Source organism: Hyla sarda, chromosome 7 (genome assembly GCF_029499605.1).
Source record: "Hyla sarda isolate aHylSar1 chromosome 7, aHylSar1.hap1, whole genome shotgun sequence".
In the NCBI taxonomy this organism is placed as follows: domain Eukaryota; kingdom Metazoa; phylum Chordata; class Amphibia; order Anura; family Hylidae; genus Hyla; species Hyla sarda.
The window spans coordinates 164,232,652-164,256,370 of record NC_079195.1 but is presented as its reverse complement, the minus strand read 5'-3'; the positions used below and the strand labels follow the sequence as shown (position 1 = coordinate 164,256,370).

The window sequence follows — 23,719 nt, the reverse complement described above, 5'->3', positions numbered from 1 at the left end:
CTAAAAACACTACACTACACAAAATAAAAAGTAAAACACTACATATACCTTTACACAGTTCCACTCCCCCCCCCCCCCCCCAATAAAAAATTTGAAATGTCTGGTACAGCAGTGTTTCTAAAACGCAGCCTCCAGCTGTTGCAAAACAACTCCTCCCAGTATTGCCGGACAGCCATTGACAGTCCAGGCATGCTGGGAGTTTTGCAACAGCTGGAGGCACCCTGTTAGGGAAACACTTCCGTAGGGTAATTTTTATATCAGAGGCAAGTGTAATTCTTACAGCCAGGTCAGTCCCTATGCAAAGCCCTAATTTAGGCCTCAAATCCACATGGTGCTCTCTCACTTCGGAGCCCTGTCGTATTTCAAGGCAACAGTTTAGGGCCACATATGGGGTATTTCTGTACCGGGAAAAATTGCCTAACAAATTTTTGGGGGGCTTTTTCTCCTTTTACCCCTTATGAAAAGGTAAAGTTGGAGTCTACTCCAGCATGTTGTTGTAAAAAAATTACATTTTTTACACTAACATGCTGGTATTGCCCCACAGTTTTCATTTTCTGAAGTAAAAGTAGAAAAAGACCCCAAAAAAACGTTTAATATATGGACGTAAAATGCTCTGCGGGCACACAACAAGGCTCAGGAGTGAGAGCGCCATGTACATTTGAGGTGATTGGCACAGGGTTGGCTGATTGTTACAGTGGTTCTGACATAAACACAAAAAAAAACACCCATGTGTGGCCCCATTTTGGAAACTACACCCCTCACGGAATGTAACAAGGGGTGTAGTGAGTATTTACACCCCACAGGTGTTTGAAGAATTTTTGTTAAAGTTGGACGTGAAAATGAAATTTTTTTTTCATTAAAATGCTGGTGTTATCCTAATTTTTTTATTTTCACAACAAGTAATAGGAAAAAAGCCCCCCCATAATTTGTATGGAAATGTCCCACCTGTGGATATAAAGTGTTCTGTGGGTGAACTACTATAATGCTCAGAAGAGAAGGAGCGCCATTGGGCTTTTGGAGAGAGAATGTGACTGGAATTTAAGGCCATGTGCATTTACAAAGCCCCCATGGTGCCAGAACAGTCCCCCCCCCCCCCCCCCACATGTGACCCCATTTTGGAAACTACACCCTTCATAGAACGTAACAAGAATTTTGACAGATTTTTTGAACAGTGGTCCATGAAAATGAAAAATGTAATTTTTCATTTGCACAGCCCACTGTTCCAAAGATCTGTCAAACTCCAGTGGGGTATTTCTAATATGAAGGCCCTTCAAATCCACTTCAAAACTGAATTGGTCCCTGAAAAATTCAGATTTTGAAAATGTTGTGAAAATTTTGAAAATTGCTGCTGAACTTTGAAGCCCTCTTATGTCTTCCAAAAGTAAAAACATGTCAACTTTATGATGCAAGCATAAAGTAGACATATTGGGGGAGATTTATCAAAACCTGTGCAGAGGAAAAGTTGCTGAGTTGCCCATAGCAACCAATCAGATGTCTACTTTCATTTTGCAGAGGCCTTTTCAAAAATGAAAGAAGAAATGTGATTGGTTGCTATGGGCAACTGGTCAGCTTTTACTCTGCACTGGTTTTGATAAATCTCCCCCATTGTATATGTGGATCAATATATAATTTATTTGGGATGTCTATTTTCCTTCTAAGCAGAGAGTTTCAAAGTAAAAAAAATCAAAATTTTCAAATTTTTCATAAAATTTGGGAATTTTTTACCAAGAAATGATGCAAGTATCGACGAAAATTTACCATTAACATAAATTAGAATATGTCACGAAAAAACAATCTCTGGATCAAATTCATAAGTACAAGCATCCCAGAGTTATTAATGCAAGGGGTTAATGAACACAAGTGCAATTCGTACATATAAAAAGGAACTTGAAGCAGGAACACAGAAACAAAAAGAGAAATATGAAGCTAGTGCAGCTAGACATTTGAGAACATAATGTTAATGAATTAAGATGGCAAATATTGGAGAATGTAGAAGGGGAAAATAAAGAGCAAATTAAGATAAAAGATGAAAGAAGTGAGGTATGTTGGATTAAAAAATTGTGTACGCTGCAACCCCACGGAATTAATGAGATTTGTAATTTCAATGTATTTCTTTAAGAATGGTTACTGCTTCTAATTGCTGATACCGATAATGCCCAAAATCGTGATTATTGGCCAATAATATCGGCCATACCGATAATCGGTCGATCCCTAATGTGCACCATGCTTGACAAAAGGAGGCGTTGCCTCTGAAACGTAGCAAACGTTCTCACCTGTCCTTCAGTGAATGGAGACGGCTAAAGACTGCAGGAGACGGCAGTGAAGCTGCACATTGAAGTTCAAGAAGCCGGTTACTCCTCTCCTTGTAACTACCTGCGGACTTTGCGTGATCCACACTGGGTGATTATATACTGCATTTTGCTTTTGTATTATTGAAGAATACTCATATAAAGAAAGAAGATTCATTGCAGAATACTAGTGTGTGAGAGTTCTTTTTTCTACTGTGATTTTACTGGGAGTAGAGCACCCAGGCACTACACTATTTAATCCAGTGACTATGGTCCCTTCCCTAACCTTTGGATAGGGCTGTGGGAGTTGTAGTTATGCAACAACTGGAGGCACACCACCACAACTCCCAGCATGTCCTTTGGCTGTCTGCATGCTGGGATTTGTAGTTATGCAACAGCCAGAAGGAAAAGGTGCCTCCAGCTGTTGCATAACTGCAACTCCCAGCATGCACACATAACCAAAGGGCATGCTGGGAGTTGTATTTGTGTGTCTCCAGCTGTTGCATCTACAACTCCCAGAATGCTCTTTGGCTGTGCATGCTGGGAGTTGTACTTTATGCAGTAGCAGGAGGCACACAGCCTCACCTTCTTCTGCTGCCTTGAGGTCCCGAGGCCGTTCATCATCACTGCCGTTCCTCCTTCTCAGCTACTCGCCGCCGTTCCTCCTCCTCCGGTCACCGCTGCTGTTGCCGCCCTCAGGTGCCGCAGCCCCGACGTACCCCCTAACCCCCCCTGCTCTGCCCCTCCCAGCAGGCTACAGTGCCACCTCACTGCTGCTGGGCAAGGGTGATTGGGCTGTCTCGGACAGCACCAATCACCCTTATTTTGCGCCAGAAAAGCGGTGATCACTGCGACAAGGAGGGGGGGGGGGGTTGTTAAATATTTGAGTGAAAATCACAGAAGAATTGTGAGAAAACTGTAACACACAGGTACAGACACTATATTATGAACTACACTAGCTTTACAGTGACCCCGCGTCATATCAGGTCGGTCTTGGTGGCCATCAGCGTCTGGGACCCGCGGCTAATACTGATCGCTGTGATGCCCGGTATTAACCCTTCAGACATGGCGATCAAAGTTGATGACCATGTCTGAAGTGATAGGGAAACCTTCCCGGCAGCTCTGTCGTGCAGGACACGAGGAGGATCCCTACCTGCCTCCTCACTGTCCGATCGCCGAATTACTGCTCTGTGCCTGAGATCCAGACAGGAGTTGTCGAGCGGCGATAACAATGATCAACACCATGCTATTGCATGGCAGTGATCAGTGTAGGAAATCAGTGTGTGCAATGTTATAGTCCCCTATGGTGGGCTATAACATTGCAAAATAAAAGTGAAAATAGTGTTAATAAATGTGATTTTAACCCCTTCCCTAATAAGTCTGAATCGCCCCCCTTTTCCCATGAAAAAAACATTAAATAATGAATAAAAAGCGATCAAAAAGTCTGATCAAAACAAAAATCATACTGATATAAACTTCAGATTATGGCACAAAAAATGAGTCCCCATACATCCCCATATGTGGAAAAATAAAAAAGTTATAGGGGTCAGAAGAGGACCTTTTTTAAACGTATAAATTTTCGTGTATGTAGTTGTTTTTTTCCAGTAGGGTATCATTTTAATCGTATGGACCTACAGACTGAAGAGAAGGTGTAATTTTTACCGGAAAATGCACTGCGTAGAAATGGAAGCCCCAAAACTTACAGAATGGCGTTGTTCTTTTTTGTCGCACAATGATTTTGTTTTTTGTTTCGCTGTAGATTTCTGGGGAAAATGACTAATGTCATTACAAAGTAGAATTGGTGGTGCAAAAAATAAGCCTTCATATGGATCTTTAGGTGGAAAGTTGAAAGGGTTATGATTTTTAAAAGGTGAGGTAAAAACAAAAATGCAAAAACTGAAAAACGTCCTTAAGGGGTCAAATTTGGTGTTCACTCACACTCTCCAATGCTAGTCACTAGAAGTTCAACATGGTACATGGCAAAGAACTCTCTGAGGTTCTGAAAAAAAAGAATTGCTGCTCTCTATTAAGGTCTAGGCCAGTGTTTCCTAACCTTTTTCGGCTCTCGTCACCCCTCGGGAAAATTTTTTTGCGCGGGGCACCCCTACCGACGTTGACGAGCAAAAAAAGAAAAACCGCAATGCACAATATCTATTTATTTGTGGGTATGTAGATTACAGTATGCTGCTTTAAACAGCAACTCACAAATGACATCTTCTCTAATCGTTCCCTTCTCTTCTCCATCTGGTCTGGGCCATCATTACCATTTCTTCCAGCCACAATTCCTCACCGTTAAACCTGCAAATCAAACCTATTAGGCTCTGCACTTTTTTTTACATGGGTGACAGGGGTGTAGAAGAGTGTAAATGGGTGGCAGAGGGGTGTAGAGGAGTGTACATGTTTGATAGATTGGTGTACATGGGTGACAGAGGGATGTAGAGGAGTGTACATGGGTGACAGGGGTTTAGAGGAGTGTACATGGGTGACAGGGGTGTAGGAGTGTACATGGGTGATAGATGGGTGTACATGGGTGACGGGTGTAGAGGAGTGTACATGGGTGACAGAGGTGTAGAGGAGTGTACATGAGTAACAGGGGTGTACATGGGTAACGGGGTGTAGAGGAGTATATGGATGAAAGATGGGTGTACATGGGTGACAGAGGGGTGTAGGGAGGTGTACATGGGAGACAGATGGGTGTAGAAGAGTGAACAGGGGGTGACGGGTGGACAGGAGTGACAAGGTGGTAACAGAGGAGTGGACGGGTTACAAAGGCACAGAGGGGTGAATAGGGGGTGGACATGGGTGACAAGGATGTGGTCAGAGGGGTGGACAATGGAGGGTGAACATGGATGACGTAGATGGATAGGGCGGGAGGACATGGATGACAGGAGGGTGGACATGGGAGACGGGGTCTGAGGGGTGGACAAGGGGGAAAAGGGGGGTGAACAGGAATGACAGAGAGGGGTGGACTGCGATTACAAAGGGACAGAGGGGTGAATAGGGGGGTGGACATGGGTGACAGGGTAGACTGCGTGGGTAGATTTGGGGGTTGACAAGGGGGGGTGAACATGGGTGACAGTGGGGTGGGTGGACATGGGTGAAGGGGGGGGTGGACATGGATGACAGGAGGGTAGACATGGGTGCAGGGATGGACAGAGGTGGACAAGGCGGACATGGATGACAGTAGGGTGGACATGGGTGACAGGGATGGATAGGTAGGTGAACAAGGCAGACATGGGTGATGGGTGGGTGGACATTGGTGACGGATGGACAGGGGGGGTGGATAAGGCTGACATTGATAACAGGAGGGTGGACATGGGTGATGAGGGGTGGACATGGATGACAGGAAGGTGGACAGGAGTGACGGGGGAGGGTGGACATGGGTGACGGTAGGGGGGGTTTAGACCGGGTTGAGAAGGGGTAACAGAGGGGGGAAAAGGGTACAGTACCTTAAGCAAGCCGGCATGGGAATCTGGCGCAGCTTGCAGTTCCACGGCATCTTATAGTTATTGCAGCGCACCATTTTAGGCTCACTCCGCCTCAAGGGGGAGGGGGACGTTGTGTGCCCAGTGCGGTTCGTCACCCCGGTTGGGAATCACTGGTCTAGGCTATGAAAACATTGCCTAGACCCTGAAACTAAGCTGCAGCTTAGTGGGCAAGACTATACAGTGGTTTCCCAAGACAGGTTGAAGAGGGGAGGGGAAGGTGGTCAAACTGTCAATGCTCAGACCATATGCTGAACACTGCATCAGATTGGTCTGCGTGGCTAAAAAGCCTCTTCTAAAGATGAAGCACAAAAAATCCTGCAAACCGTTTGCTAAAGAAAAGCAGACTAAGGACATGAATTAGTGGAGCCATGTCCTCTGGTCTGACAAGATGAAGATAAAGTTATTTGGTATAGATGGTGTCAAGCGTAGGTAGAGGCAACCAGCTAAGGAGTACAAAGAGAACTGTGTCTTGCCTACAGTCAAGTGTGGTAAGAGTGTCATGGTCTGTCATGGTCTAGGGCTGCATGAGTGCTGCTATCACTGGGGAGCTTAAGTTCATTGAGGGAACCACACACTTTATACCCAATTTGGACATTTCGACTTAGGGGGGTAGTCACTTTTGTTGCCAAGGTTTGCACACACTATTTGCAGTTTTTTAGTGATTTTGAGGGGACAGCAACATTAAACACTGTAATACAGGCTGTGTACTCGGTACTTAATATAGTAGCAGAGTGTTGTAGCAGAGTGTCATTTCTTCAGTGTTCACGTGGAAAGATAAGGAAAAATATGAGGGTGTACTCATTTATGTCTTTTTTTCAGCTCTCCTTTTCTGTTGGTAAAAATATAGTTTGTCATTTTATTTGTTTTTTTTTTCTAGGTGAGGCCAACATTCATGTTCATTCTTGTGTGATTGCAGCATGTAGCCCTTACTTAGCAAATTTACTTTCTGAAATATCAAAAAATTCTGATCCCAGAACACCAACATTTTCCAACAGACATGTACTAAGGATTCATGGGATTAAAAGCCTACACCTACTTCCTCTGGTCAATTACATGTATACCTCAGAACTGGAGGTTGCACCAGGAGATGTCAGTGATGTTCTCAAAGCAGCACAGAAGTTACAAATTCCAGAACTGGAGCTATTAAAGTTGGAAGGAGGTAGATTAGTAAGGTCTGAACCCGGGAGAAGACTGAACAGGAATTGTCTTAGTAGCAAAACTCATGCTCACTATACAAAGAGTGAAAAACCTGCTAATGCTAAACATCAAGGAATCATAAATTCAGGTACTAATGTTGAAATAAAGCCAATCCTAAACAGCCAGAACAAAATAGAGAATGATGTAATTAGTGTAAGTTTGCTTGATGTTAAGCAAAGTAATGAAAACATGCTAGACGTAGGGACAAGCAGCTGTGGCATGCCAGATATTAGGCCAGGCAATCAAGGTTTCTCTGATGTGCTGTGCAGTGGCAAATCAATAAAAGATTTTGCAAACAGTGATGGTTATCTGGAGAATATGCCAAGCAGATATGACTTGCTGCCCTATGCACCTAGTAACCAGAACACGCAAGGGAATTCCACACCGTGCAGCGACTTCATTAAAGATTGTGAGAACAGCAAAAATTTAGGAGAAGATAGTCTAAATAGGCAAGATTTTGTACAAGATGTAATTAGTAACCAGGATTCACCAACTGATGCAAGAAACCTTGACTTGACGGAGTATAAACTTAAGGGCTCATTTGATAATGCACCTAATTGCCAGGACTTATCGGAGCAAAGAATAAATATTTATGGCTTACTTGACAATGTGCAATTTAGTCAGGACTCGCTTGACAATGAGCAGAGCATTGGGGGATTGGCAGAAGATGTGCAGAGCCTCAAGGAATTACCAGAGCATGTGCAGATAAAAGGGGGATTGCTAGATGATATAAAGGATGTTGGGAAATGGCCAGAGGGTGTACAGAGCATCAAGGAATTGCCAAAGGTTGGGCAGAGCATTTGCAACTTGCCAGAGGAAATGCAGAGCACTGAGGAATTGCCAGAGAATATGCCGAACAGTGAGGGATTGATAGAGACTGGTGCTAGAGGTGAAGACATACACTTGAACTTGCTGAATAGATGTAAGCAAAACAAAAACAACCCTGAAGTATTCCCTGACCAAGAGAGAAAATGTTCTGTAAAACCTGTACAATCCAGATATTTCACAAAATCAAGAAAGGGATTCTTGAAAAGAATACGGCTGAACAGAAAAAGAGAGGAAATTGCGTTTGTTGATACTAAGCTTTTGAAATTTAAAAATTCAGAAATGGACTGCAATAATATTGATATTTCAGGCTCAGATACATTTGGAATTGTGGACAATAAGGGGTTAACATCAAGCACCCACTGTGAATCTGACACAAGTGAAATGGGGAACAGTGAGGGTTTAATATTAAATTCCCACTGTGAACCTGAAGTCAATGCACCCGTAGACCATGAGGATCTGAAATCAAGCGCATGCCATGAATCAAAGCAGAATATAACTGCACTCCTGGAGGATTTTCCATTCATTACCCACTGTGAATCTGACACAAGTGAAATGGGGAACAGTGAGGGTTTAATATTAAATTCCCACTGTGAACCTGAAGTCAATGCACCCGTAGACCATGAGGATCTGAAATCAAGCGCATGCCATGAATCAAAGCAGAATATAACTGCACTCCTGGAGGATTTACCATTCATTACCCACTGTGAATCTAAAGGAAGCGAAATGGGGAACAGTGAGGGTTTAATATTAAATTCCCACTGTGAACCTGAAGTCAATGCACCCGTAGACCATGAAGATCTGAAATCAAGTACATGCTATGAATCAAAGCAAAGTAGAACTGCACTCCTGGAAGATTTACCATCCATTACCCACTGTAAATCTAAAACAAGTGAAACTGTCGACCTTGAGGGATTAACATTGAGCATTGACTATGCATCTAAACAAAGTGGATCTGTAGACAACAAGGGCTCCCCATCAAGTACCCAGTGTGAACCTGAAACAAGTGTGGTATATGCCTCTAACAAGTGTATAGCTGATTCAAGAAAAAGGCAATACAACTTGGATAACTCTTTTGAGAATAATTTGAAGAAGGTGAAACTAAGGAAATCCAATGATGGACTTAGCTGGGAAGTTGTGAAAGGAGTTGAGTCTATAAATATTGCTCACTCCTCTCAGGAAAAAGAACACTTGAAAAAGCATGAGAAACAGGTTCAACAGATAATCAATGTCACAACACACATTTCCCCATATCTAGATGTGGGTGTATACAGTCCACCTATGTCTTCGGAGGAGTGTGTATGGCCTGATTTGTCCTCAGAGTCTGACATGGAAATTGATGTTCTTGGCTAAGACTATAAATATTTAGAAGGCCAATGACTGTGGCATATTAATGGAGTACTGCAGTGTATGACACTTTATCCCCTATCCAAAGGATAAATGTCTGATCACGGAGTCTGACCGTTGAAGCCCCCCACAATCTCCTGCCGGGCACGCAGCTCTTCTCATGTATGGAGTGATCTCTGCTCCACGCAAGGAGACTGTTGACCCCTGACGCCCCCTCTATGTATTTCTATGGGAGAGCAGGAGATACACGAACGCTGCATCTCCAGCTCTCCCATAGAGATGCATGGAGGGGGCATGTCGGCCACAGCTTCATGCTGTGGTCAACACAGCTCCTTTTTTGGGGAGAGCCGAGGCGTCATGTAGGAGATTACAGGAGGGCCCCAGTGGGCTAGCCCTCTGCGAAATGACTCTTATCCCCTATCCTTTAAATTGGGGATAAATAGTCTTACACTGAAGTACTCCATTTAAGTTTAGGTCTATATTGACCTAAAAGACTTCACACACCAATGTGGTACTCCTAAAGGAGTAATGTTGCACCTTTTTTAGTTCTACATTTTATTCACAAATACATCTCTTTGCATTTGTTATCTTGTGCAGACCAGATCAGTGGCCAAACAAGGGTAAAAATAGGCACATGGCTAGATAGGTCTAAGGTATTTTTTGTTTTTAATCTTCATAGTCCTTTCAGTGCAAAGTTTAAATGAGGATCAAGAGCCCAAGGAGAGCTCCCTAGGACAGCAAGAACTAATTTATCACACTACAGAAAAATCTGTGTCAGGAAACCCAAACTGTCTTATTTGATATTAGCAGTCCACACACTATGTATAACAAATAGTTATATAGAACTGTGAATGTAGCTCTGGATTCCAATGCAGGCTATAAATGAAGATGATAAAAATATTTTTTTTAAATATTTACGGATGAATATATACTTTAAGGGTAGGGTCACACATTCTGAATTTGCTGCTATGTTTCCCTACACATTGAAGTCATAGAAATGGGTAGCAAAATCAGCTGCAGAGAATAAGCAGCAAACTACAGCATGTGTGACCCCACACTTAAAGGGGTTATCCAGGAATCAAAAAAGAGAATTTCTTTCAAAGACCGCTCCTTGTCTGTCTCCAGGTTGGGTGAGATTCTGCAGCTCAGTTCCATTGAAGTGATTGGAGCCAATTTGTAATAAAACACCCAAAGTGGAGCCAGAAAGGGAGCGGTCTTAAAAAAAAAAAAATAAAAAAAAATAGGTCTGTTTTTCGATTCCCGGACAACCCCTTTAAATGTATATTCACTATAGAAAAAGTGTTACTAAAAGTTTAAGTTTATGTATTTCCTAATTTATTCACTAGGAATGACGTAATGCAGATGAAAAGACTTTCAATATAGCATTTACGCAATCAAAATTGGTCAAGGCTAGATGTTTTTTTCTAGCAAGATATTTTTTTTTCCCAGTTTTTGCATCTATACTACCAAGAGACTTAGTTTTTTCTTTAGACTAGCACACATGAGAGCATTAGAAACTATAGATTAGAAACTATACTGAATATGTTAAACTGTGAGCTATGATCATAGTTTGCACCGAAGAGCATTTGCGTTGGGATATTCTTTATTGCATTTTACTCTACCTTGTTTCTATCTGTATTAAAGTAATGTTGTAGACTTACATGGTGTGTGTTGTATGTCCATTTTACAGTTTCAGTAAGCCGTGGCAAATAGAAGTGGTTAAAGGAAAACTTTCATTGCCGCGGGTCATCTGAGCGCTCATGTGACCTGCAACAATGAATATTCACATTGAGCCTCCGAGCCCGCCTCCAGCGCACAGTTCACTGAGGATGGAAGATCTTCGGTGGGACAGATCTCCGGTGTGCAGGTACGTATTTAACCCATTAACCCCTCATCGGTCTCCTGTTCACCCACACTATAACCCAATGTATTGGGTTTAGTGTGGGTGAACAGATGACAGTTTTCCTTTAACCCCTTAAGGACGCAGCCCTTTTTCACCTTAAGGACTGAGCCCTGTTTCGCAATTCTGACCACCGTTGCTTTACGCATTAATAACTCTTAAACGCTTTTACCGAATATTCTGATTCTGAGATTGTTTTTTCGTGACATATTCTACTTTATTTTGGTGGTAAATTTTCGTCCTTACCTTTTTTTGTGATTTTTTTTTTGCATTTTTCTTACTTTGAAGCTCTCTGCTTGTAAGGAAAATGGATATTCCAAATTAATTTTATTTTTATTCACAAATACAATATGTCCACTTTATGTTGGCATCATAAAATGGACATATTTTTACTTTTTGAAAAAATTAGAGGGCTTCAAAGTAGAGCAGCAATTTCCAAACATTTTATGAAAATTGCTAAATCTGAAGGGACAGATGTTACAGAACTACAACTCCCAGCATGCCTGGGCAGTCTAGGCATGCTGAGAGTTGTAGTTTGGCAACATCTGGAGGGCTACCGTTTGGGCCCCACTGTAACAGTGGTTTCCAAACTGTGACCCTTCAGATGTTGCAAAACTACAACTCCCAGCATGCCCAGGCAGCATTTGGCTGTCTGGGCATGCTGTGAGTTGCAGTTCTGCCTTCCTAGTGGTTGTCAAAGTAAAGATCGTTTTACTTTCACTTTCATTCCCCCCCCCCCCCCCCCACCGTCGTTTCCCTACCTGAGCCAGGATCTCTGCAGTCTCCAGCGACGATCTGCGGTCCCCAGGCCATTTTAAGGTAAGGTACCGGCCTCCATATTCTCCCCCCGTTCTGCCCGACATCCAGGGGTGGGCAGAACAGGGGGTTGCCATGGTAACCCATTGTCCTGCTCTGCCATTGGTCAGAATCAGTTCTGACCAATGGCAGGGGATAGGAGGAGATCGCAGCACTGCGACCTCGCTCCTATCCCTCATGATGATCGGGGCTGTCACTGACAGCTCTGATCATCCCTATTTTCCGGGTGATCGGGTCACCAGAGACCCGATCAGCCTGGTATAGCAGAAAATCGCATGTCTGAATTCACATTTGATTTTCTGCAATCCCAGACATGGGGGGGTCACAGGACTCCCCTCGGCGATGTGCCGGGATGCCTGCTGAATGATTCCAGCAGGCATCTCGGTCCGGTCCCCAACCGGCTAGCGGCGGGGACCGGAATTCCCGCGGGCATATGCATACGTCCCACGACCTTAAGGACTTGGGATGCAGGGTGTATGCATATGCCCAGCGTCCTGAAGAGGTTAATTTGGGGTGTTTGCCTTTGCTCTTTCATTTCTGTACTTACAGATATTTAATGCTTCTTCATTTTGTGTTATCACAGTGCACTTTAAAGTGATAATCCACCTCAAGACATCTTCTGGCTAGGGCTGGGCGATATACCGGTTCATACCGAATACCGAAATTTTTGTGCTGCACGATATGAATGTTAACCCATACCGCAATACCGGGTTGGCCCCTCCCCTTCAAGAATGAATGAATCAGCCAAGCGCTGCGCTGTCCCCACATCGGGGAACTAATCCTATGTGACCTACGAGCGTTGCGCTGCCCCCCCCCCCCCAAATTAATTATCAGCCCAGCGCTGTCCCCATCAGGGCACTACTCACATGTCAGCCGCATGCGCTGCCCTCCTCATCCTGTTTGTTGCGGACGCCGGCACTGACCCTCTATACCAGTGGTCTCCAACCTGCTGACCTCCAGATGTTGTAGTTTTGCAACATCTGGAGGTCCGCAGGTTGGAGACCACTGCTCTATACTGTGCGGTATCCCTCGGCCCGGGCTGCAAAAAATTTACAAAATAAACTTTAAATTACCTCCCGTTGGTCCGGTACTGGCCTCACTTGTTTCCTGGGGACAGGAACGTCGGTCAGCCGTCAGCCTATCACCAGCCACAGCAATGTTCTGCCTCGGCCAGTGATAGGCTGAGCCCACTGTCATGTAAGAAGCCGGCTTCTTACATGACAGTGGGCTCAGCCTATCACCGGCCGAGGCGGAACATCGCTGCGGCTGGTGATAGGCTGACAGCTGTCCGACGTTCCTCTCCCCAGTGTAAGGCCAACGCAGGTGCATTAAAGTTTATTTTGTTTACCTTCTGCAGCCCGGGCATGGGGATACCGCACAGTATAGTGTGTCAGCGCCGGCGGCCGCAACAAACAGGACGAGGAGGGCAGCGCATGCGGGTGATATGCGAGAGAATGTACCCCGATGGGGATGTGGACTGATAATATGGGGGGGGGGGGGCTCTAGGAAATACCGTTATATACCGTGGAACCGCCAAAAGTAAAAAATAAATAAATAAAATACTGTGATACATACATTTGGTCATACCGCCCAGCCCTACTTCTGGCACCTTAAGAGAGGTTAGTAAGCTCCAAATCAGCTCAAATTCAAGTCTACTATTAGCGAATTGATCTGTGCTGTGAATCCAGTAAAAAATATGGTAAAATAAACATGTTAAGCCCTTAAGGGCTGAGCCCTTTTTCACCTTAAAGGAGAACTTCGTAATATAAAACTTGTCGCCCGTAGTGGCGGCAGTAAAAAAATTAAGATGTACATACCTTCCTCCGCTCCCCTGGCTCCAGTCTCCGCCACGATCCACTTCCTGGTTGCCGGTGGTCAGATGAATGATGCTGCGCTCAGCCAATCTCCAACCGCAACGAAGTCCGACTCAGCCGGCGATATGCTGAGCGGCAGTGTGAGAACGCTTCAGGGCACAAAATTCTTCACTACACCGGCACCTGCGGCCGGGGCCGAAAATGTCACACTGCCGCTCAGCCTATCGCCGGCCGAGTCGGACTTCGCTGCGGCTGGTGATTGGCTGAGCGCAGTAAGACTCTCCGACCACCGGCAACCAGGAAGTGGATCACGGCGGAGGCCGGAGCCGGTTACCGAAGGCCCCGGGGTAGCGGAGGGAGGTATGTACATGCAATTCTGACCACTATCACTTTATGCATTAATAACTCTGGGATGCTTTTACCAATTATTCTGATTCCGAGAATGCTTGTTTGTTTTTTCGTGACATATTCTACTTTTAACACAGTGGTAAATTTTCATCGTTACTTACATCCTTTCTTGGTGAAAAATCCCAAATTGTTATGAAAATTTAGAATATTTCTAACTTTGAAAAACTCTGCTTGTAAGGAAAATGGATATTCCAAATACATTATATATTGATTCACATATACAATATGTCTACTTTATATTTGCATCATAAAGTTGACATGTTTTTACTTTTGGAAGACATCAGAGAGCTTCAAAGTTCAGCAGCAAGTTTCCAATTTTTCACAAAATTTTCAAAATCGGAATTTTTCAGGCACCTGTTCAGTTTTAAAGTGGATTTGAGGGGTCTTCATATTAGAAGTACCCCATAAATGACCCTATTATAAAAACTGCACCCCCCAAAGTATTAAAAATGACATTCAGAAAGTTTGTTAACCTCTTAGGTGTTTCATAGGAATAGCAGCATTTTTACACTCTCATGTTCTTGTAGACCCAGTTTTTGAAATTTTACAAGGGGTAAAAGGAGAAAAAGCCCCCCCCCCCCCCAAAAAAAAAAATTTGTAACCCAATTTCTTGAGTAAGGAAATACCTCATAGGTGGATGTCAAGTGCTCTGTGGGTGCACTAAAATGCTCAGAAGAGAAGAAGTCACATTTGGCTTTTGGAAAGCAAATTTTGCTGAAATGGTTTTTTGGGGGCATGTCGCACTTAGGAAGCCCCTATGGTGCCAGAACAGCAAAAAAAACAAAAAACACATGGCATACTATTTTGGAAACTGTACCCCTTGTTACGTTCCTTGAGGGGTTTAATGAGCCTTAACACCACACAGGTGTTTGACAAATTTCCGCTAAATTTGGACAGGAAAATGAAAAATTTGATTTTTTTCACTAAAATGCTGAGGTTACCACAAATTTTTCATTTTCACAAGGGGTAATTGGAGAAAAAGCCTCCCAAAATGTGTAACCCCACATCTGAGTATGGAAATACCCCATATGTGGATGTAAAGTACTCTGCGGGTGAACTACAATGCTCAGAAGAAAAGGAGCGCCATTGAGCGTTTGGTGAGAGAATTTGGTTGGAATAGAAGTCGGAGGCCATGTGCATTTACAAAGCCCCCCGTGGTGCCAGAACAGTGGACCCCCCCCCACATGTGACCCCATTTTGGAAACTACACCCCTCACATAATTTAATAAGGGGTGCATTGAACATTTACACCCCACTGTCGTTTGATAGATCTTTGGAACAATGGGGTCACATGTGGGGGGGGGTCCACTGTTCTGGCACTATGGGGGCTTTGTAAACACATATGGGGGTATGTTCTTACTCAGAAGAAAATGTAGAGTAACACGCATTTTAGTGAATTTTTTTTTATTTTTTTCATTTTCACATCCAACTTTAACGAATATTTGTCAAACACCTGTGGGGTGTTAAGGCTCACTATACCCCTTGTTACATTCCCTGAGGGGTGTAGTTTCCAAAATGTGGTCACATCTGGGTATTCATTGTTTTGCGTTTATGTCAGAACCGCTGTAATATCAGCCACCCCTGTGCACATCACTACTTTAGACCTCAAATGTACATAGTGCAATCTCACTCCTGAGCCTTGTTGTGCGTCCGCAGAACATTTTACGGCCACATATGGGGTATTTCCTTATTCAGGAGAAATTGCGTTACAAATTTTTTCTTTTTTTTTCCTTTTACCACTTGTGAAAATTTAAAGTATGGGGCAACACCAGCATGTTAGTGTAAAAATAATTTTTTTACACTAACATGCTGGTGTAGACCCCAACTTTACCTTTTCATAAGGGGAGATACCCTATATGTGGCCCTAAACTGTTTCCTTGAAATACGACAGGGCTCCGGAGCGAGAGAGTGCCATGCGCATTTGAGGCCTAAATTGGGGATTTGAATCCACCACAAAAATACCCCACGGCAGTGTTTCCTAAACAGGGTGTCAGTCAGTGGCTGTCCGGCAATAATGGGAGTTGTTGTTTTTCAACAGCTGGAGGCTCTGTTTTGTAAACTTCCGTACAATACGTTTATTTTTTATTTGGGGGGGGAGGGACTGTGTAGGGGTATGTGTGTATGTAGTGTGTTACTTTTTATTTTGTGTAGGTGTAGTGTAGTGTTTTTACATTCAGACGGTTGGGTTTACAGTGAGTTTGAGCTGGGAGTTTGAGCTGCGGCTGAAAATTAGCCGCATCTCAAACTTGCAGCAGAAAACTTGCTGTAAAACTACCCGTGTGAATGTACCCTCTACATTCACATTGGGGGGGGGGGATTCAAACCTCCAGCTGTTGCAAAACTACAACTCCCAGCATGCACTGACAGACCATACATGCTGGGAGTTGTAGTTATGCAACAGCTGGAGGCACATTGGTTGCGAAACACTGAGCATTTGTTACTTAACTCAGTATTTCGCAACCAGTGTGCCTCCAGCTGTTGCAAAGCTACAACTCCCAGCATGTACAGTTTCTCAGTGCATGCTTGGAGTTGTATTTTTGGAACAGCTGGAGGCACACTGGTTGCCAAACACTGAGTTAGGTAACAAACTCTGTTTCACAGCCAATGTGTCTCCAGCTGTTGCAAACCTGCAACAATCAGCATGCATTGACAGTTGAAGGCCATGCTGAGAGTTGTAGTTGTGCAACAGCTGGAGGCACACTGCTACAAGTCCCAGCATACCCTTTGGTACTCTGTGAATGCTGGGAGTTGTAGTTATGCAACAGCTGAATGCACACTTTTCATAGAAAAAATTTGCCTTCAGCTGTTGCATAACTACAACCCCCAGCATGCACAGACTGCCAAAGGGCATGCTGGGAGTTGTATTTGGAACTCCAGCTGTTGCAAAACTACAACTCCCAGCATGCCCTTTGGCTTTGCATGCTGCGAGTTGTTGCTAAGCAACAGTAGGAGGTGAACAGGCCTCACCTCCTGTTGTATCCTGCCGCTGGCACCGCCGCCGCTGTATCCTGGCGCCGGGACCGATCCTGCTGCTCCCGTCGCCGCCACTGCACCCCCGCCAGACCAGGGCAAGGTAGGAGACCCCCGCCTCCCCCGATCGCCGCCTTGATCGCCGTCCCGATTATCCCCAGCAGGGTTGTGATTGGTCGGTTGTTCCGACCTATCAATCACGTGATCGTGTGGCGGCACCAGAGCCACCTCACTCCTGCTGGGTAAGGGTGAATGGGGCTGTCTCGGACAGCCCCATTCACCCTTTTTTACCGGGTCACCAGAGACCCGATTGACCGGGAATAGCGGCAAATCGGCGGTCTGGATTGACCCGCGATTTGCCGTGATCGCCGACATGGGGGGGTGTTATCCCGTTCCGATCACCGGAGACGCGGTGATCCAGGAAAGCTGCGCTGTAAATGTACGGCGCTGTGGGCTAAGTGCTTCTTAGCAGCGCTGTACATTTACGCCGCTCGTCCCTAAGTGGTTAAAGGGCTACTCTGGTGGACATTTATTTAATTTATTTATTTATTTCAAATTTAACTGGTGCCAGAAAGTTAAACAGATTTGTAAATTACTTATATTTAAAAACCTTAACCCTTCCAGTACTTATCAGCTGCTTTTATCAGCTGCTGTATACTACAGAGGAAGTTAACAGAAGATAGTTTTCAGCTCACCCCCTTTGCCTTCTCTGTGACCCGGACAGGGGTACTCCAATCCCTCTTTGGAGATCCACAGCAATGGAAGAAAAAGTCCAGCGCAGGCTCGATGCAATATTCTTTATAATTCAACACATATGGAGAATGCACAGAGTGACACCTTTCGGCCGCGATCCTAAGGCTGCACATACTTGCTGAAACGCGTCACCCTGTGCATTGTCCATGTTTGTTGATTTATAAATAAAGAATGTTGCCTCGAGCCTGAGCTGGACTTCTTTTTCCATTGCTACAGAGGAAGTTGTATAATTTTTTCCAGTCTGACCACAGTGCTCTCTGCTGACATCTCTGTCTGAGTCAGAAACTGTCCAGAGCTAGAGAATTTTGCTATGGGGATTTGCTCCTTCTCTGGACAGTTCCTGACCTGAACAGAGGTTTCAGCAGAGAGCACTGTGGTCATACCGGAAAGAACTACAGTGGGGATCAAAAGTTTAGGCACCCCAGGTAAAAATTTGTATTAATGTGCATAAAGAAGCCAAGGAAAGATGGAAAAATCTCCAAAAGGCATCAAATTACAGATTAGACATTCTTATAATATGTCAACAAAAGTTAGATTTTATTTCCATCATTTACACTTTCAAAATAACAGAAAACAAAAAAATGGCGTCTGCAAAAGTTTGGGCACCCTGCAGAATTATAGCATGCACTGCCCCCTTTGCAAAGCTGAGACCTTCCAGTGTCATGGATTGTTCTCAATCATCATCTGGGAAAACCAGGTGATGTCAATCTCAAAGGTTTTAAATGCCCAGACTCATCTGACCTTGCCCTAACAATCAGCACCATGGGTTCTTCTAAGCAGTTGTCTAGAAATCTGAAACTGAAAATAGTTGATGCTCACAAAGCTGGAGAAGGCTATAAGAAGATAGCAAAACGTTTTCAGATGTCAATATCCTCTGTTCGGAATGTAATAAAAAAATGGCAGTCATAAAGAACATTGGAAGTTAAAGCAAGTTCTGAAAGACCAAGAAAAATATCAGACAGAACAGTTTGCAGGATTGTGAGAAAAACTATTCAAAACCCACGTTTGACTGCACAATCCCTTCAGAAAGATCTGGCAGACACTGGAGTTTTGGTACACTATTCCACTATAAAGAGATACTTGTACAAATATGGTCTTCATGGAAGAGTCAGAAGAAAACCTCTTCTATGTCCTCACCACAAAAATCAGAGTTTGAACTTTGCAAATGAACATATAGACAAGCCTGATGCATTATGGAAACAAGTTCTGTTTATCGATGAGGTTAAAATTGAACTTTTTGGCCGGAATGAGCAAAGCTACGTATGAAGAAGAAGGGGAACAAAATTTAATGAAAAGAACCTCTGTCCAACTGTTAAGCATGGGGGTGGATCAATCATGCTTTGGGGTTGTATTGCTGCCAGTGGCACAGGGAACCTCTCACGAGTAGAAGGAAAATGGATTCAATAAAATTTCAGCAAATTTTGGATGCTAACTTGATGCCTTCTTTGAAAAAGCTGAAGTTAAAGAGAGGATGGCCTCTACAAATGGATAATGATCCAAAACACACCTCGAAATCCACGGGGGATTACATCAAGAGGCGTAAACTGAAGGTTTTGCCATGGCCTTCACAATCTCCTCACCTCAACATAATTGAAAATCTATGGATAGACCTTAAAAGAGCAGTACGTGACAGACAGCCCAGAAGTCTCAAAGAACTGGAAGACTTTTGTAAGGAAGAATGGGCAAAGATACCAGAAACAAGAATTGAAAGACGAGGGGCACATGCGCGCGGCTCACTGAGGAAGTCGCATCTCATGTGAGCTCCGTGCCGGCCGTGCATTAAACGCCGAACTCAGCGCCTCTGAGAGGCTCCTCAGCTTCGAGACCCATACCGGGGGTATTATGAGTGTCTCCCGCACGTCCAGGAGGAAACTCCACTCACTTTCGCAGGGTGTTTCCCAGTCGATTCCAGACTTATTCAGAACCGGGACTAAATCAAAGATGGCCACCGCGGGCTCCCTCGTGTCTGCAGACAACTCTGAGGATGAAGCACAGCACCAATCAGAGGACCTCACGCCGGCGGCTATGTTTCGCAGCATACAGAAGTTGTTCCGTACTGAACTTTCCCAGGCAGTTACTACTTTTACTGCCCAGATTCAAGAACTTACCCAGAGGGTGGCGGATAATGAGGCTAAAATTGACGAGCTGACGGATGCGGTGGAGTCAGATCGGCAGGATATAGATGACCAGGCGGAGAAAATGGCGGCTCTAGATTACAAGCTGGAAGACCTGGAAAACAGGTCACGACGAGCTAATTTGTGGCTGAGAGGACTCCCAGAAACTACTACTGATTTAACCAAGGTACTTACCGATTTATTCTTTGCACTGGTACCGCAGCTGGAGCCGGAAATGTTACGCTTTGATAAAATTCATAGAGCCCTGGCCAAGCCAAAAAATACGGAGCTCCCGAGAGATGTCGTACTTAAGTTGCATTACCCTGAGGTCCGGGACATTTTATTACTTGCTGCACGGGACATGCCAACATTGCCAGGTATGCCGCCCACTGCTAAACTGTATTCTGACCTGGCCCCCTCCACCTTGGCGCGCCGCAGGGAATTTAGGCCCATAACTTTGGCGCTGATTCAGCAGAAGGTGAAATATCGATGGGGTTCCCCTTTTCGCTCTCCTTTCAACTTAATGGGCGCTCTTACCAGCTCCGCAATATGTCTGAGGCCCTAGAAGTCCTAGAAACCGAGAAAATACCCCCCGTGGACTTACTGCCACTACCGCAAAGAGTCCGTTGCCCGAATCGTACTTGGACCACAGTGACTCGTTCGGATAAAATGAAGAAGCGCAATTTGTGCCTGGCATATGGCCGAAGAAATTAGATTGTTTTTCTTTACCGGGAGTGCCTGCTGGACTTTCCTATTCCGGAAGGAACTTTTAAGTGTGGTTTTTGCTTCTGTTGAACACTGTTTGGACTGCACCTCCGGTCCCTTGCCCTGGATGGGACTTGGCTGTTACTAAGGATGGCGATGCATGGTTCGGATCAGAGTGCCCTCACCACCTGCTGTGGGAACTAGGAAGAATGATGGGCTCTGGTGGGACCGAACCCATCTTTCCTTATTTGGACACTGTTGTCAGTTTTTTTGTGTGTATGTCTTATTTGTTCTCTGTTATTTGTTTCTTTTTTGTTTTTTCCAGGTCTACTTTGATGTACAGCAGTATGTATACCGCTCCTATTGATCTGTTGGGTGAGGTATTGCGCGTTGTATGTACCCCTCTCCTCTATGTGTGTGCTTCCCTGGATGTGAGCATGTCTATATATTCACCATGTGTATAGTGTTATCCCATAATGTGAGGGGGTTTAACTCCCCTCACAAGCATAGTAAATAATTCAGGGACTATGCTAAATTCCACCCTGACGTCATTTGTGTCCAGGAATCTCATTTTACTCCCACTTCTCACCCGAGATTCTTTCATAAATCCTATAAGCGGTATTTCCTGTCCACCTTTTCCTCGAAGAGTAGAGGTGTTGTCACGTTTCTGAACGATGCCTTCCCGTATACTGTACATAACACCATTATAGATTCTGATAGTAGATACGTGATTTTACTAAGGACGTTACATGATAAATTTCTGTGTATTATTAATTCATATGCACCAACTGATGTTTCTATTTAATTTTTTAGCAATCTATGCACAACGCTGGGATCCCTGAGATACGATTGGCTGATTTGGGCTGGGGACTTTAACTTTGTCTATCATGGCGATCTGGACCGTTCCCACACTGCCCCCCTTCGTCGATCCGGGATCCAGCAGCGTCTGTTTAGGGAGCATCACATAGCGGATACCTGGCGGGAACACAATGGCAGAGCGAGGGGGTTATACATATTATTCCCCCTCCCAGCAAACATACTCTCGCATAGACTGGATTTTAGCAAACACGCCACTTCTGCCTGTCCTGCTCTATGCGAGACATGTACCTTGTGTATGGTCGGACCACAACTTAGTGATAGCGGCATTTAATCTAGCTACACCTTCCACGATCCCTTTTCGTTGGAGATTAAATGAGTCATTACTTACGATATCTAGAGTGCACAACCAACTGGAATCTGAATTGTCGGATTACTTTCTCAATATTGCTGAGTCGGCGGGGGAACCTTGCTGGCTATGGTTAGCTCATAAGTCATATATGAGGGGCCGCATAATTTCCGTAGCTACGGGTATCAAGAAGGATAGCTCTGCTACTAGAATTGCAATGGAGGCTAAAGTGATTCGTTTGACCTTTGCCCACCAGCAGAGTCCTTCACTGTATCTATATAATGAGATTAGAAACACCAGGGTGCAGCTAGACGCTTTGCTATCTACGTAAGTAGAGAAGGCGGTCAGATGGACTCGATCCACTTATTATAGATTCGCTAACAAGCCTGATTACTAATACTAATTCTTATAATAAGGTGCATGCTATACAGCTTCGCCCTGGTGTGCTTACCTCTAATCCTGATTTAGTCTACTCCGCTTTCCATTCCTATTACTTCTCCTTGTATGCACCCCCATCTGACACCTCTTCTCCTACTCCTTCTATTTCTTCCTACTTGTCTTCTCTCTCCTAGCCCTCTCTGGACTCTGACGCCATGGAAGTTCTGAATAGCCCTTCGACTGCTGAGGAGGTAGAGGAGGCGATAAATGGCAAATCCCCTGGGCCTGACGGCTTTTCGGCAGCCTATTATAAAAAGTTCTCCAAACACCTTGTCCCCCACTTAACAGCCCTGTTTAATTCTATGAGAACCACTGCTCCCATTCCGTCTGAATTTCTAGATGCACATATAACTGTTATACCCAAACCTAATAAGGATCATTTACATCCTACTAATTATCGCCCCATTACCCTTTTAAATATAGATACAAAACTTTAACTTCTATTCTTGCGGCCCGCCTTAATAGATTTTTACCCGCTTTGATCCATACAGACCAAGTGGGCTTTATCCCAGGTAGGCAGGCCCCTGATAATGTGCGCAAAATTGTGAATCTGCTTCACTGGTCTAATACCACTAACACCCCTATGCTAGCGTTGGCGCTAGATATAGAGAAGGCTTTTGATAGCGTCACCTGGCCATATATGTTTGCAGTGCTTGCCAAATTCGGCTTTAAGGGTCCTTTTGTTACTATTCTGCATCACTTGTATTCCTCTCCTAAAGCCTTTTTGAAGATTCCCTCTACCACCCCTGTGCCCCTGTCTATCAGGCGTGGTACTCGACAGGGTTGCCCGCTGTCCCCGGCACTGTTTGCCCTGGCGATGGAGCCACTTGCGGCCCTGATCCGCAACAATCCGAATATTGGGGGGGGGCAGGGGTGGGGGATAAGGAATACAAGTGTAGTTTATTCACTGATGATTTCTTATTAACCATAACCAACCCACTCACTTCAATTCCTAACCTGCAGTCGGTTCTGACCATGTTCTCTACTGTTTCGGGCCTCAGAGTAAATACTACCAAGTCGGAAGTAATGTTTTGCAATGTATCGGATCGGGTCAAACAACTTGTTCTATTAAACTTCGGGTACCGGGACTCCACTGGAGGTCTTGTGTATCTGGGGGTTAGATTGACCAATTCGCTCTCTACGTTGTACCAAGCTAACTATGGACCTATGTATAGGTCTTTGAAAGAAGACCTATCAAAATGGGACTATCCCTACATATCCTGGATGGGAAGGGTGACTGTGGTCAGAATTGTGATATTGCCGCGCTTATTGTATCTTTTTAGAACGCTCCCCATACCGATTGTAAAAAAAGACCTACTAGCATTTCAGAAGGTGGTTTTTGAGTATATTTGGTCCAAAAAAAGGCCCAGAATCAATAGAGCGATAATGCACTACAACTAAAAACTGGGTGGGGCCTCGGTCCCTAACCTTCTTAAATATTACAATGCTGTGCGTGTAGCGCAGTTGGCTCAAATTAATATAGGTCAGGGT

General features: G+C 44.4%; 1 protein-coding gene across 7 annotated transcripts in view; it reads left to right on the top strand.

Moving 5' to 3' along the window:
• The window catches only part of BTBD18 (BTB domain containing 18), a 127,645-nt gene extending 116,849 nt beyond the window's left edge, over positions 1 to 10,796 (top strand). For all 7 annotated transcript variants that reach the window (XM_056531198.1, XM_056531191.1, XM_056531192.1 and 4 more), the window contains one exon: positions 6,654 to 10,796. In XM_056531198.1, coding sequence (XP_056387173.1) covers positions 6,654 to 9,151 — 2,498 coding nt within the window. In that variant the 3' untranslated portion in view covers positions 9,152 to 10,796. The remainder of the gene's footprint in view (positions 1 to 6,653) is intronic.
• Positions 10,797 to 23,719: the final 12,923 nt, after the last annotated feature.